The sequence below is a fragment of the Electrona antarctica genome (genome assembly GCF_951216825.1).
Source record: "Electrona antarctica genome assembly, chromosome: 24".
In the NCBI taxonomy this organism is placed as follows: domain Eukaryota; kingdom Metazoa; phylum Chordata; class Actinopteri; order Myctophiformes; family Myctophidae; genus Electrona; species Electrona antarctica.
In genome coordinates this window covers 17,158,228-17,174,212 of record NC_136803.1, presented here as the reverse complement: position 1 = coordinate 17,174,212, position 15,985 = coordinate 17,158,228, and the positions used below count along the sequence as shown (strand labels likewise).

At 42.1% G+C, this 15,985-nt stretch overlaps 3 protein-coding genes across 5 annotated transcripts in view; 2 read left to right on the top strand and 1 right to left on the bottom strand.

Moving 5' to 3' along the window:
- The first annotated feature begins 1,613 nt into the window (after positions 1-1,613).
- On the top strand, positions 1,614-7,855 carry LOC306917348 (cyclic AMP-responsive element-binding protein 1-like). Of its 3 annotated transcripts, XR_013789150.1 has the most exons (9): positions 1,614-1,824; positions 4,355-4,455; positions 4,815-4,940; positions 5,296-5,396; positions 5,488-5,621; positions 5,969-6,142; positions 6,536-6,683; positions 7,042-7,243; positions 7,402-7,855. XR_013789150.1 is itself a non-coding variant. In XM_079495529.1 (8 exons), the coding sequence occupies exons 2-8, from the start codon at positions 4,363-4,365 to the stop codon at positions 7,184-7,186; spliced, it is 921 nt and encodes a 306-aa protein (XP_079351655.1). In that variant the 5' UTR covers positions 1,614-1,824; positions 4,355-4,362; the 3' UTR covers positions 7,187-7,855. The 3 variants fall into 3 exon arrangements, 2 of the variants coding, with proteins under 2 accessions (XP_079351655.1, XP_079351656.1); XM_079495529.1 differs by having other exon boundaries at positions 7,042-7,855; XM_079495530.1 differs by lacking the exon at positions 4,355-4,455 and having other exon boundaries at positions 7,042-7,855.
- A 1,020-nt stretch (positions 7,856-8,875) lies between these two features.
- Positions 8,876-14,296, bottom strand: mettl21a (methyltransferase 21A, HSPA lysine). The gene is made up of 3 exons (XM_079495562.1): positions 14,016-14,296; positions 13,168-13,279; positions 8,876-11,611 (listed from the first exon to the last, which is right to left on the bottom strand). Exons 1-3 carry the CDS (start codon positions 14,160-14,162, stop codon positions 11,214-11,216), a joined length of 657 nt encoding a protein of 218 aa, XP_079351688.1. The 5' UTR covers positions 14,163-14,296; the 3' UTR covers positions 8,876-11,213.
- Positions 14,297-14,835: 539 nt separating this feature from the next.
- LOC306917050 (cyclin-Y-like protein 1) overlaps positions 14,836-15,985 on the top strand; it is a 10,115-nt gene continuing 8,965 nt past the window's right edge. Inside the window, exon 1 of the mRNA XM_079495171.1 lies at positions 14,836-15,655. Within this exon, the coding sequence (XP_079351297.1) occupies positions 15,484-15,655 (172 nt within the window). The 5' untranslated portion in view covers positions 14,836-15,483. The remainder of the gene's footprint in view (positions 15,656-15,985) is intronic.

Genomic DNA, 15,985 nt, shown 5'->3' with positions numbered 1-15,985 from the left:
TTTTACTGCTGTTTATTAGCAGAAACCAGAGCCATACAGAGTAAGAGAGAGTTACGACATTCCTGGAGAGTGACAAGCTGGGGTTTGAATTACATTGTTTTCAACGAGGGCGGCGCAAATATCAGCAATTTTAGGCATGTGTCCAACATAAGTGGTTTAAAGTATTATACAGTGACAACTAAAGTCTCTGTAATGTTTATGAAGTACTTTGGACTGGCCCCATGAAGTGAACGTAGTTGTTGTAACTCTTACTACTTCACAAGAAACAAAACACAATACTGACCACTTGCCTGCTTGCGCATGAATGAATGGTCAGTCCTTCTTGAAAACCTTTGTGTTGTTCTCTTCTCTTTTACTCTATTCTACTTTTCTTTATGTATTTTACTTTCTTCTACTTTACATCATTTATTATAGTTTACTTTCTTTCTTCCAACTCCTTCTGCACAGAGAGCTCTTCCTCATTGTAATGAGACTTCTGCCCCTCTCTCACTCACAACAGGTGTGACCAACAAACTTGATTACCAAAAGCACAGATGCAACAAAGACACATAGAACACACTTAGAGCGCCCCCAAGGGGACAAATACAGAAAATACACATGCACCTCTTGGTACCGATGTACAGTACCTCAAGGTCCTCAAAGAAATGCCCTTAAAACAAGGCTCCAGACTCCCAAAACAAACATGGTCAGGCTACTACTTGGCCTTACTCCAAGAATCTACCTCACCCTGCTCATTTTTATAGATGAATGGCTTATATAGGCCCAGGGACGACAGAGTACAGCAACTTGCAATGGGCCTGGTCTACAACATTCGCTACACCATTCAATATACTCTAGGCCAACTTCACAACACCAGAGGGAGTTCCACAAACCACGTTCAACCCAGATTGGGCTCAAACAAGGGATTAAACTAATTTTGCTCCTATGCCACTAAAATGTGGAACGTCTTCCTACCAACAGCCGTTAAGAAATGTGAATCCCTAGACTCCTTCAAAACAGCTAGCTCTCAAAGAGCACATATACGTTACATGCGGGCTGCAATTCGAAACTGGCCCTTGTAAAAAAGGCACCTCCACCCCTATGTGTGTATGTCTTTAAATGTTCTGATAAATTGAAAATAGAAGACGCTAATGTAGTGCTTTTTTTCTGGTTTTATCCTCTTTAGCAGATTTTGCTGTACTTTTGTTGAACTTTACCCATTCTTCAAACTGTGAATAAAATGTTCAATCAATCAATCAATCAATCAATCAATCAATCATCAGTGTCATATACATCAGTGGTTCCCAAAGTGGGGTACGTGGACCCCTAGGAGTAATTGGGGAGTTCCAGGGGGTCCCCAGCTAAATGATAGTTATAGGAACCAAATTGACCCTTATGGGTCTGTAACTCAGACAGAATGGAACCATTTGGTTCCATTTGTACACTCTCAGAGTTAAATTAAGTTTGATTTTACAATATGTATTGGGGTCCCAGAGAATAGAAATGCCAATAAATAGGGGGCCGTAGCCTAATTCAGATAGATCTCTGATCTCCACCATTGCGGCTCGGCCCCCGTCGTTCATCCTCGGCCAGCGCTCGGCTCCTCCCCGTACGTCGTGCATCTCCGCCGGCACTCGGGCCCCACTCGGGGAGCAAGCCCAGCCAGATCAGGGCAGGCTGATGATTTTGTCGTCGACGTCTATCCCTCCTCGTCCTCCTCTCCGTGTTGTTGTTCTCGGTGACGCGACGGAGGTGTAGCCTGACGCGGTCTCTTACGTGTCGGCCTGAATAAAAGTGGAGCTCCGGAGGAGACCCGGCCGGGAGTGACGAAGCGAGTCCGTGTCGGTAAGAGGATACACGCCATCGTCCCATCCCCATGTTTTTTTTGCTAAAAGAGAAAGCTGATCGCAATGAGTTGGTAGAAGACTAGCACAAAATATCCAGCACAAAGAAGCTATCATGGCGGCCCCGGTGTTGCAGACAACACACAGAAATGAGTCAGTGGGTCTTTGCAACGAGACTGAGACTTTAAAAAAATGGAATTATAATAAATAATATGGGAGTTGAAACGTATTCCTTTGCCCCTGAATTAAAAACAAATATGAATCGTAAACTGAAAGACATTATGTACTTTGTTTTGGTAGCTTTATTATAACTCTTGTAAACTTTTTTTTTTTTTTTGGGAAACATATTCAAACGTCAACCGGGCAGTGAAAGTGGGTCTGCTCCTGTTATAGTTTTTATGTGCATTTACGTGGGAAATAGCAGATATACAAGCCCACAGCGCGTCCCGTCCGCCACGCGCTGCGAGCTTGTAGATCTGCTATTTTCGCGGCGCCGTGCTGTCGTACGACGAGGTATAAACTCCAGACATTTCCCTCCATGCGTTTATACTTCGTGGTACGACCGTGTCGATCGCAAAAAAGCCCCAAAAAAGTAAAGAAACCCCATTGTATATCTGGTAACCTTTTTTAAAATAAAAGCTTTCAATCAAATGCAATGTCCTCCTCGAAACTTAATTGTTTCAGTTGCCAACTATAGGCTCCTTCTGTTGTTTATTTACACATTTCGTCGTCCTCCCCCCCAGTTAAAAGTATTACGTCATTCTTCCATTTGAAGAATACGTCATGTTATTTCGTTTTAGTATTTGTCATCTGTAGTTTATAATATATACGACAACACACACAGACCGCGTTGACATGATACATTCACCATGAATAAAGTGTTTGGAATGTTTTGTCCGAGTTAAATAAACGTTATTTCTAAATGTGCATGTTTGTGTACCGTACCCTCCTACTGCTAGTGCTAAGCTAACTAGCCTCAGTTTGTTAGCGTCCCTGGAATGTATTGATTTAGTTAGCCGTAGCTTCTCTTGCTTCCTGCTGCAGTGGTTCCCAAAGTGGGGTCCGGGGGACCCCCAGGGGTCCTTGAGGGAGTTCCAGGGGTCCCCAGCTAAATGATAGTTTGGAACCAAATGGACCCTTATGGGTCTGTAAGTAACTGACCGTAACAATCATTTGTAGTTTTGTACACGCCCAGAGTTAAACTAACTGCGATATAAATTGGGGTCTCAGAGATAGAAATGCCATTAAATGGGCTAATAAGCATGTCAAACTAGGGGTCTGGCATTTCTTTTCAAATGGGGGGTCCGCGGCCTAATAAATGTCGATGTGGGGGTCCTTGACATGAAAAAGTTTGGGAACCACTGTCCTACTGTACTGTACTGTGTGGATTTCGCTATCAGCATGCTATCTGTAGCTAGCATGCTGTGCTACTTGGCAGTAGCATGCATTCCTACTGTATGGGCATGGAGTTAGCTTGTCATAGCTGGCTTTCGCTTGCTGCTGTAGCAGGCCTACTGTACGGATTTAGTGTGACTTATATAGCATTAGCATGCACGCTTGTCATAGTTAGCATTAGCTTGCTGCTGCGGCCAGAATAAGTTCAAAACAAGCTCAAAGATTTCAAAAGCTGCATAATAAATATTTAGTCTTTTTAAAGCTCATTGCGAGGCATTTTGTCTTGACTCTGCTTGATTTGGCTACTGTTAAGGTGGCATTTAGTGATTTAGCTATTCCCTCAAATGGTGTGATACTTAAGCCATACTACTTTATAAATGGGCTATTGTTGTTAGCTTGTTGAGCAAAGCCACACCCTCCTATTATTTCGTAGACACAGGGGGCTTGGTGCTTTAACCATTAATAAAAGTTCATGCTGCTTTAATGCAATGGCCATGGGCCCCTATCTAAAAATATGTTGTGAACTTGTGCCAGCCGACCCCCATACAAGATTGGTGTTGTTAAAAATATCTATATATTTTTAAATGGATCAACAAGCTCACAGCATGTCACATCGTGAGCTTTTATACCGGCCATTTTCAAATAGCTGGTGTATAGCTATGGTAAACAGGTTTTGTTTTTTGCTGGGTACCCACACTGGAACCCTGGAACCCCTCACACGGGTCCCTGGGGGATCCCCACGTTTACAACCACTGATTGAATAACCTCGCCTCACCAGGCACAAAAGTGCCATGTGAACCGGTCTGGAGCGGATGATATCGTTACATCATGTTGTTTTGTAGTCATCAGGCAGGAACAATCAAACAGAACTTCCTTTTCCCTCACACCAGAAGAATAACAATAAAAGCTCTCGTAGCCTGTTGCTTTTATTGAGAGAAAAGGAAATTCCGATTGAATGTTCCTGCCTGACGACTACAAAACAATACTACAACATGACATAGCGATATCATCCGCTCACGACCGGATCATAAACCCGAAATGGAATGCTGCCCAGGCTACTGATGGAATGCCTTTATACAAGTGTTCACAATTCTGTAAGCACACACACTTATTACAAAGTGTCCTACTCTTTCTAGATATTTAAATGACCATGGAGGCGGGTGCCGAAGCCCAACAAAATAGTGAAGAGGTGGTCTCTGAGTCTGACGCCCAGCAGATTGCCACACAGATTGCACAGGTACACACTTGTTGCATTTACATATTACAAAATATTCAACAAATTCCAACGAGGAACACAAATATTGTGAGAGCAGTGGCTGCCAACGAGGAGCACCAAATATTGTGAGAGCAGTATCTGCCAGGCCCAAATTCTATGTCTATGTGGAATACCTAGGAATGGGTTTCTTGAGGTTGTGGTAAAAAAAAAGACAGCGCCTGGCAGCTTAAAAGCGTTTCCTTCGCTGGTGTCATGAGAGGGTTGAAAATCCACCGCCTTTCATAAATGCATATATGTTTTCCCAAAAAATGTATAAAGTAAATTAACACTTACTACACATTGTGTTCGTGGAGTGTGTAATTAATTGTGTTTGGTTGTAGGTGTCTATGGCAGGACAGACAGTTACCCTGGTGCAGCTGCCCAACGGTCAAACCGTCCAGGTGCATGGTGTAATCCAGGCCGCACAACCATCAGTCATCCAGTCCCCACAAATCCAGACTGTACAGGTGCGGGAGGACAAAAATATATAGTATATTATTCGGGGGAACCTACAGATGCTGGAAAGTGTTTAAAAATTCATATCGGCAACATTTTGAGTTTAATTGTTGTGATTAGCAGCTCTACTCATTGTGACAAGCTGTTAGAAAACATAGTGAATGTTTAGGTTTCTAAATCTGTTGGTGTTTTTGCTCCGAAAACTAGTGGCGCATCTGGATGGTACAGGAAATGTTTTTGAATTTGAAAACCTGACTGAACAAACTCTTGTTGGGCGAATGTTCAGCATTAAAACCTACGTATTATGTCTCCAAGCTACAAGCTAGACATGACATGATGTTGTGGTTTTTCATTGACCTTGTGCAGATTTCGACTGTTGGTGAGAGTGAGGACTCCCAGGAGTCTGTGGACAGTGTGACTGACTGTCAAAATAGGAGGGCGATCCTGTCCCGACGCCCCTCGTACAGGTACATTTTTCAATCTGAATTTCAATGACAATAGTAGCTTTACGCAAGATAATAAACGAGGATGCTATTTGTGTTGGTTTCCACCTTACAGGAAGATCCTGAACGACCTATCATCTGACGCCCCGGCAGTACCTTGTATCGAGGAGGAGGAGGACGATTCGGCCCCTGCCATCACTACAGTCACCATGCCTACGCCCATCTACCAGACAAGCACTGGCCAGTACAGTAAGTGACCAAGCCAAACTCCACTCTGTCAGACTGGTTCCTCAGTTTCAGGGGTCACAACAGAAATCAAAATGTCACAAGTAACGTTTGGCTGGTGGTCGCAGTGGCTTTGCAAATAAAATATATTGTGTATATAGATAGAAATGCAAAGTATCTACTTTTTAAGTGTCCCCTTTTCAAATGTTTTTCCCATGTTATCTACTGTGTTATTTTAACTGTATAGTTTTGAGTTAGCATTTTCTTTCATCGTTTTTTAAATGACGGATATGTCTCATTTTGAACAAAACCTTTAAATTCCAGCACCTGCTTTGTCACTTCTTTTCATTCTTTTTTTTGTCCCGTTGCAGTTGCCATAACCCAGGGTGGAGCCATCCAACTGTCCAGTAACGGTACAGATGGCCTTCAGGCGTTGACCATGACCAACGCTGCTGGGGCACAGCCTGGCACCACTATCCTGCAGTATGCTCAGACCAGTGACGGGCAGCAAATACTGGTACCCAGCAACCAAGTTGTTGTACAAGGTGGGGGGGGGTCTCTTTTTCTATAATATACTGTCGCTACAACACTGCAAAAGATATCTGAAGCAGCTTAAAACAGATTATCTACCCTTTAAAAGGGGTTGTAAAACTTTTGCAGAGACTGGATAAAACTGGAGAAAATTATAATAATAATTTCATGGATAATTATGTGCAGGCTAAAAGTGTTTCCCAGTCCCATCATCCAGAGTGTCAAATATAATACATTAGATAGGATTTTATTGGTAGCGGAGAGTCAACAATGCTTGTGAGAGGTCATTTGCACTCTCCTTTTATATCAACTTTGTAAATTGACCTAGAAAATTTGGGGGAAAGATGCATAGTGAAATTTATTGGAGGGGGGGTTCAACTTGCCTGTTGTTTGTTTCCTTCCCATAGCGGCTTCTGGAGATGTCCAGGCTTACCAGATCCGTGCGGCTCCCTCAAACACCATGACTTCTGGGGTGGTCATGGCTCAGTCCCCGGGATTGCCCACTGGTACAGTGGAGGTGACGCGAAAAAGGGAGGTGCGCCTCATGAAAAACAGGTCTGTAGGCAATAAAACTAGAGATTGACACACTTAAAACAACGTTAGTATAATATGCGCTGTTGAAGAACACTGGTCTGATGTGAGGAGATCACTAACATAGGGTGGCAAAAATGTCATTACGTCACTTGTTAGACTTTATGTATGCCTGATGAAGTGAAATTATAGGAGTCATTTCATAATGTCAACAGAAATACACAAGACATGGTATTTTTTTGCCACACTAGTATTGTTCTCCCTACATTTGAAATAGAATTAGAACATTTGGGCTGAAAAGTGTCCCTTTGAAACTCGCAATCTCATCATGTGTCCAGGCGAAAGTTTGTCTAATTGTCTTATTTATTTTTTCGTCACACAGGGAAGCTGCCCGCGAGTGCCGCAGGAAGAAGAAAGAATACGTCAAGTGTCTTGAGAACCGCGTGGCCGTGCTGGAGAACCAGAACAAAACACTCATCGAAGAACTGAAAGCCCTCAAAGACTTGTACTGCCACAAATCAGAATAGAAAGGCCACCCGCCGTCTGCCTGGCCCCGTGTACAGAGACTCAGAACAGAGCATAAAGTACGCAACTCTCCCCTTTTTCTACTGGTTTTTTGGTTTGGTTTCTTTTTAAATATACAAGACTAAGTAAGTCTGTAAAAATAACCAGGAATAGAGGAAAAAGACAGATTGCCCCATGTGAATAATTTGAAACCCTCTGTTGATCATCATTGGCACAGCGGCGTGAAGAACCATCGAGGAGTAAGGGAATTCTTCACCTAAACCATGGTTCTTGTGAGGAGGTGATGTGAGCCTGAGGCAGGAGCTGAATTGAATTCACTCCACCGCTAGGAAGCATCCAGTCACTGGTGCCTGAGAACATTATGGCAACATCACCAGCAATGGCGAACCTTATTTCTCGCCCCCCATCGCTCACAGCCTATGGAGAAAAAAGGTTTTCTCCCCAAGACTAGATCATTTTTGTGAGGTTGTAAATGTAACTGCGCTATTGCATTAACGCCTGTTACCTACTAACACTTTGAACTATAGATCGGCTGTGTCTCAGATGTTTTATCTTTCTGAGCTATGTTTGGTTTGTAATGCGCTTTCTGCTTGCATAATGCCATTTCGGCTCTTTTACATTTTTTTTTACCAGCCTTGATAAGATGAGAACAAAAAAAAAGCAAAATATTATGTTTTGGTGGAAAATGTTTTTCTTAATGTAGCTTTAAACATTTAATGGCAGGTGTCTAGAGCTAACACAATTGTGGATTTGATCCACTATGAAACTTGGAAACCATATGAAATGTTGGGCTCTGGCTTGCACACATTTGTTTTTAATTTTATATTTTTGACTGGAGGGGTATCTTGAATTATGCTTTTGGACTGTGTGACATCAAGGGTTGGGTTCTCAGATGCATTTTTCCCATTCAGCCTTTAGTCTTTGTACACAATGAAAAGTAAACCCATCAGCCACATAGTGGGCGGCTAATCAAAATTTGGGGACAAACCATCGCTGAAAATGTTGCACAAAATTATGCATTGCTGCCTTTGGTGAAAGGCAGAGGTAACACAGAAAATAACTTTTGTGATTGTATTGTTCTGAAGCTGAAAGCTGCAGTGCAAAGTCGGTAATGGAATGCTGTGGCAACCTGGAAAGATTACTATCCTAATTATGACTTACATTTATGCAGTGACACATGCACTTTCATGGCATGCCATATACAATCTTAGTTCATTTCATCCTGATTGGACGGCTTCATCTCATGCACCCATGGCAAGATGAGTAGTCTTTAAAGCTAAAAAAAAGTAGTCTCCTTGCGCATTTCGGCTGTATACTGTAGTCAGACCCCGCCACAGATTTACACTTCGATTTTATGTAGGTAATTTGGGGAATTGGGAATTACGCAATATCTTAACTTCCTAAGCCATCACTATGCATTTGATAAAGCTGTTCAAATGGTTTAGAAGTGCAAGAATTGTGAAAACTTGCCAATACTGCTTTGTTACAGACTTACAGTACATCTATAAAATACTCTGGAAGTAGTTCTGTAGAATAAAGTGCTGCCGGTAGTTTAATGGTTTTGAATGGCCACCTGACTTGACAGCAGTTAAGATGGATATACATGTAGTTCTGTCCATGACTTAATTACAGAATGCCATATTGTATTATTTTTTTATTATATAATAATAGTCATAGTAGCCTTTTAAAAAAAAAAGAAAACTGAAAAACATTAAGTTGCGATTTTCATTTGTTTTGTATTCATTGTATCTCTAAATGTCTGCACCACCTTGTATGACAAGAGCAAATCATATTAGAGCTATCTCTATAAATATTACATTTTTTGGCAGCTGTTAATAAATGTGATTCTGGTAATCTTTGTCAGAATATATATATTTTTTAAAGCACTGAGGTATTGCCTCTGCATTAGGGCTGGGCAATATGTGCCCTATCTTATACCTACAATTTATTTTACTATTTTGAAAAACATTTTAAAATAGTTCAACTAGCCGATCTACATCAACATGTTGTGAGCTTGTAGATCAGCTATTTGAACTATTTTAACAGGTTTTTACAAAATAGTAAAAAAAAAAAAAAGCAACAAAGTTTAGGGATAAGGGTTGGCGCAAGATATATATCTATATTGTGATGAGACTAGATCTATTGTAATATCATATGGCTTAAGTGTTCCTGGTTTTAGGCTTAATTTCAGTAAAATGTAATGTTCTGTACGTATCTGACTGTTCTAGCTGTTGTATTATGCCTTTACCCACTTAATTATACAGGTATTTACTGATGCTTATCAAACAAACAAAAAATATATAAAAAAATGCACCATTTATTTTCATCTGTGAAGTCATAAGTTTGACTTCAGCAGCACCAACCGCCCATAGAGCAGTGGTGAAAGTGGGGTCAATCAATATCAATTTGGGGGTCCTTGACTTGAAAAAGTTTGAGTACTGCTGCCATAGAGAACACATGGGCATCTTAAGTAGCCTGACACTCTGAATTTTCATTTTGTTTCACTTAATGGGCGTGGCTAGCGATTCAGGGCTGGAGCCATTTTAAATGGAGTTGGAACAACAGGTCTTCAGGAGGTGGAGAAACACACATTGACCCTGCCCTTCACACCACTCTCTGCCCTCCACGCCAATCCTAAACCTACTCATGGTGTGTCTCTTACGACTTGTGAAGAGGCAGATTGCCTTGAGGCCATCTTTTAAAGATGGAGTGCCGTGATGTTTTGTATGTGTCTATGGAGTAGTCCAATAGACCCCCATGTGTGGTTAGAATATTCCAATATGTCTTCCCTGTGTATTTTTGAGTGGTGTAAACCACTCCTACAACTGGCTGTTAGTTTACGTGTCTGTCTGTCTGTCTGTGCTCAAAAAATGAGCACGGTTGCTATGGTCACCCAGTTCACACAGGTGTGATTTCATTACGTCAGACATTACGTCAGACCACAGCTGATCAGTCTATATAAGACCTTACACCACTCAGTTCACACGGGTGTGATTTTTGGTTTATTCCTGAAAACTGAAGTCAAAAGGCCCAATCGAAAATACACCATTTTTGTGTCATCATAATAACCCTAACCCCTCCGCCAATATCACACAGCTGTGGGCGAGGCTTCACCAGTTTTCATTTTTCAACCTATCTTCGTATAATTGGTCCTCACTAATGTATAAATAAAAGAGCACTATTTTTTTCTACTCTTGTCTCATAGGAGGGCTGTGGGCAGTTCAGAAACCGTCCACGATCAGTGACATCATAGTTAGGCTGACTTTTTTTTAAACACGCTATTAGCTTGGATTCCCCATCAATGACGTCACTGGTGGACGCGTTTCTGAACCGGTCAGGTGGGTGGTGGTGCCAAGGTGAAAACCAGGTATACTTAATGAACTGGTGGGTGTGGCCACATAAAAACATAATTTCACCACTTTCTGTACACTTTTTTTTTTAAATACCGGTAAGTCTTTCTCCTAGTCATAGTACCCGATGATCATGTTTTAGGGGGGACAAAATCACTCCATCTTTAACATAATGCATATGTTTCATATGGGTGCATATCAAACAACTGGCAAGATATAAATTAATTGCTTGATTTACTGCGTTGAAGTGGATTGTTTTATCCAACTCATCTTCAATGTAACCTCAAAGCTATGTAAAATCAGACCAGTCTGAAGCGAGTGGTGCAACAGCACCCCCTTTTGGTACTCTAAACATAAGGACATAGGTTAGGACATAGGGACATTGCTGTTCCTTGGAGTGGTTGCACCACTCAAAAATAAAATAAAACAGAAAAGTCTTGTGTGTGAAGCAAGGCCATAGGTTTTCTTCTCTGGTAAATAGCCTATTTTAAAGCAATCTGTTATGTCTAGTTTGTCTACCAAATTCATTATGTTTTTGGCATAATTCAGAACTAGATTTTTCACGTTTCAATTCAAATTGTCCAATGTGTGGCCCTTAGCATACTTTAATGAAGTCCCCTAGGAAAGAAATGTCGGTTAGAAAAATAGTCTCTGTTTTTAAAGGTTTTCCAAACAGTCCTCAAAGATCCCTCCTGGAAGGCAGCTTTGTGGCTTTATAGATGTGAATGTCCCTCTGGCTCTCATAGTAGACCTCCTCGACTCCGAAGTGCCGCCTTAGCATGTCCAGGAACTTTGTGTCCCGTTCGTAGCGGATCTTGCACGCCAGCAGCACCACGGAGGTGTCCGAGCACAGGTGCTGCATTGTGCGCAGCAATGCCGTGAAGGTGTCCTCCAGGTAGACGATATCTGCCCCCAGCACCAGATCGAACCCCTCGGCCGGGTACCGCACCAGATCCTGGCCCCACGTAAGTTCGGACACCACCACTGATCCATGGAGATCTGGGGGCACGTTTGCCTTCACGTTGGCGCTGAGGAACTCCAGGGCAGGTCCCCGATCAGTGATGGTCACGTTGGCACCTGGAAGGGAGGGACGTATGCAACTTACATGCCTTTGTGGTGCAAAGGATGAGACAGACATATACTGTACATACATGTGCATATATCATTCACATCACAGACAAACGATGCATGTGTGGTGATAGTTTGTACATTATACGTACATAGGCCTATATCAGTGATAATTATGTCGATAAAACGATGACGCAAAATGTTCCTTGACCAACGTTTTTCACTGACTAAATAAAAACAGTTATAACTAAATATACTGACAATTTCGTCAGCAAATAAAAACTAGACAAAAATGTTAAGGATGGACCAGTATAGAAGAGATCCAGCAGAACTAAGACATGTCATTTTATGCTTGGTCGTGTGCAGGAAAATAGTCGATCTACAAGCTAAATCTGCTTACTACAGATTTAGCTTTAACCCCATAGCCGCAGGATTAAATATAGACAAATATATCTACAGCAAAGTGATGTATGCATATGCATTAACAGGTTTATGCTCTCTGACTGAGAGGCGAGATAAGCATTGGCACCTATTTTTATATAAAGCCATTGCTGGGATGCTCTCTGACTATATCTGTTCCATGTTGGAATTGAACAATAGCACGTATCAGACCCGCTCTAGTGATTTTTTAAGGCTCAAGGTTCATCAGGCTCAGACAGAGTTGGGCAAGACAGCTTTTTCTGTCAATGGCCCAACCTCGTGGAATGAACTTCAAAACTCCTTAAAGGGGCATTCCACTCATTTTCAACATTTTGCTATGTCATTAATATACCTTAGAGCTGTTGTGTGGAAATAATAAAAAGTCCACCCGATTCTGTGTTTCCTAGAACTAGAGATCTGAAAAAAATCATTAACATGGTGAAACACATCTTGATGATGTCATCAAGATGCGTTTCACCATGTTAATGATTTTTTTCATACTTACAGTTCTAGGAAACACAGAATCGGGGGGACTTTTTTTATCCACACAACAGCTCTAAGGTATATTAATGACATAGCAAAATGTTGAAAATGGGTGGTTTTCCCCTTTAAAACTGAGCTCCCTGCCATCCTTCGGTCAGTTCAAAGGAATGCTCCAGATGATTTTTCACCGTGATTGCTCCTGCTTCAATTGATTTATTTTACTGGTTGTTCTGCATTTAAGTTCCTTTGTAATTTATCCTGATTTATAATGTTGTGTTGATGTATTGTTTCGACTGTATTTGTGAATTGTAACCTCGGCTACATTGAAAATGAGGGCTTGCCCTCAACTGTATTTCCAAGTATATGGGGCGACTGTGGCTCAAGAGGTAGAGCAGGTCGTCCAATGATCCATGGGTCGGCGGTTCGAATCCCGGCTCCTCCTGTCTACATGTCAAAGTGTCCTTGGGCAAGACACTGAACCCCAAATTGCTCCCGATGTGCTGGTTGGTACCTTGCATGGCTTCCGCCGCAATCGGTGTATGAATGTGTGTGTGAATGGGTGAATGTAATGCACAATCTATGTAAAGCGCCTTGGATAAAGGCGCTATATAAATGCACCATTTACCATTTATAAATAAAGGTGATGATGATGATTTATTTACCCAGCAGAGCTGCCACAATGCCCACCAGTCCGGTGCCAGCTCCAAGTTCAATGGCCGTCTTACCCTTGATCTGGATGTGCCCCAGCTCAAGGTACATACACAGAACGACTGCCTGGTGAAGGTAAAACATGACACACGATTAATCAAATTAACCCAAACAAGAGAAAGGAGCCGCTTTCATTTCAGCCTTCAATAGTGTTAGTAGTACTATAACTGCATAGTTAATAGTGCTTAATTCTTAAATGTACCGATAGAGGTGGGGAACCTGAGATTGTTTTGTTTTGTTGTCTATATACCACTGGTCATCAATGTAGGGGACCCCCCCCTAAGTGATGCATGATAGGAACCAGATGGGGTCTGCAACTCAGAGAGTTCAAATAACACTGAGGAGTTGACAGTGCAGAATGCAGATTGGAGTTCCAGAGAAATGCTATTACCGGTAAATGAGGTGTCTGTGCAGTGTGCCCTCAAACATTTTCAAGTTCAGAGGTTCTTTTTCCAGGGACCCCCAGAGTTGAATATTTGTGTTTGTGTTAAAATAAGAAAATAGACCCATATGTGCCCTCTCCCTATGCTCATTCTGTAGAGCGTAGGGAGAGGGCACATATGGGGCTAATGTACATGCTATTTTTGAATAGCCAACATAGAAATGATTGTGAAGCTATATTACTTTTGCTGGCTCCCCGGACCCCACTTTCAGAACCAATGCTATAATAATTCAGATCAAACTGGGGGTTATCGAAATTAGAAAAGGTTGAGAGATGAGATGAGAACCTATGATTGAGAACCACAGAATACATCCATCCATCCATATGCTGTGTTGGGTGCTGTTGCGGTGACACACTCACCGCATCCCAGACCACTGCTGCCACCCCGTGCTTCTTCCAGTCCTGGGCGAGGATGATGTTCTGGTTGACGAAATTAAACTGCGCGGATGAATTGTGCAGTTTGGCCAGTGCAGGAACGGCGTGTTCAACGTATGGAACCAAAGCCATACTGTAAACAGTCACGGATTGATACTATCTGCTGCAATGTTGAAAATACTACTACAGTAACAACACTGTCGTCTACACAGACAGACACACGCTGCAACACGTGACACGGTCACGTGACGTACCACCAACCAATGGCAAGACTCGTTTGTTTGCTAGACTCGCGCAGGCTCCTGGGTAATGGAGTTTGATTTCAAAATAAAAGCAAGGGCAACACACAAGGGGTTATTTATTGATTTTTTAAAATTCTATTTAATAATGGTCTCATTTATTTTGACTCTCATATTCCACGTTAGATTCAAACGAGACATCACGTCGCGACGCGTTGATGGTTGGCAACACAACACTGTATACATTTGCAGGTTCAGGTTTTTAGTAAAAATCATAATCTGCACATTTATGTACATCATGTGTAAAAACTTTTTACACATGCATGCATGTTAAACTGTTTATGTGCTTTGTGTGGTGTGGTGTTAACGATAGCCTACATTTTATTCCTTATAAATACTTTTAAAAACAAACGGGCCTGCAGTTTCCTTCAAATGAACTTTTATTTGAATGAATACATATTAAACCGGAAGAGCTCCACAGTACACACACACACACGTCGACACGCGCACAAGCACACGCAGACACATGCACGCACGCACACACTGCTCCATTTAGCTTGCTTGCGGAATCTGTTGGCAGATTAGTGTTAGGACTCGGAGCGCCTGTCTGCATAATGCGATAATAACAACCGTTACAAGAACGACCGCATTTAGTTATAGCGTCACAATGGACCGTATATAGCCTTTTATGTTATTTATTTTTTATGAAATCAAAAGGCCGGACTTTAATGTGACAGTCAGGGAGGGAGCGATCGTCATCGTTTCCAATGCAATGCATTGCCATTGATGATCTGGACTCTGGAGGAGTGTGCCAGTAGACTGCCAGTCAAAGGAAGCAAGGAGGAGTTGGTGGTTTGCGGTGTTTCTTTTTTGTAGGCAGCAGCAGTAGATTAAATCATCCTCTGGTTGGCATGGACTGGTGGTGATAGCTGCTGCAACAACGCATCACTATGAGCTGATCACTGGCTTGCTTAACATTCACTCTCTTTTTTATCCAGACTATGCTGCTGAAAATGCCAGCGGTGCAGCCCTGCATGCCGCAGATCACAGCAGTGCATTGGCCGTCAGTGGCACACGGTTATTACAGGCCTATTATCTCTGCTATAATGTTAATGATACATTGCTATTTTTCGCGATCGGACGGCAGCATATGCATAGTATAGTGTGAGAGAGGGGGTTCTTAAGTTGGGTATTGTAGCCTGCTATATGCCGCGATGGGAGGGACGGTGTCATGCTGCATCTCGCCCCGAGAGAGCCCTTCATCTCCCCGGATCCACGGGAGGAAAGAGGTGGAGCTGGAGGAATGCCCCATCACCACCACGGAGGACGTGAGCGAGGATACTGGCACCTACCTGCAGCACATCAGCGACAGAGAGCTGCCTGATGGTGGGTGATGATGATGATGATTCTATATAACCTAACATTACATTATATAAATAAACCCAACGACCCCATCATCTGTAATAAGCAATTTTTATGAATGGTTCCTTGGGGTAATGTTTTACTCCCTTTGTTACAAGGCCCCACCACACAGGAAAGAAAATAATTTTTGTGCACTTGTGAGTTACAAAGGGATAAATTAACACAATATGTTATATGATATTTTTTTATCAAATGAATAACCTACCAAATGAACCCATGTGTGGGTCCTTATGGATTCATTTGTAGCCTCTCAGTTACAAATTGATATGAACACTTAAGATTTCACTGTAGGCT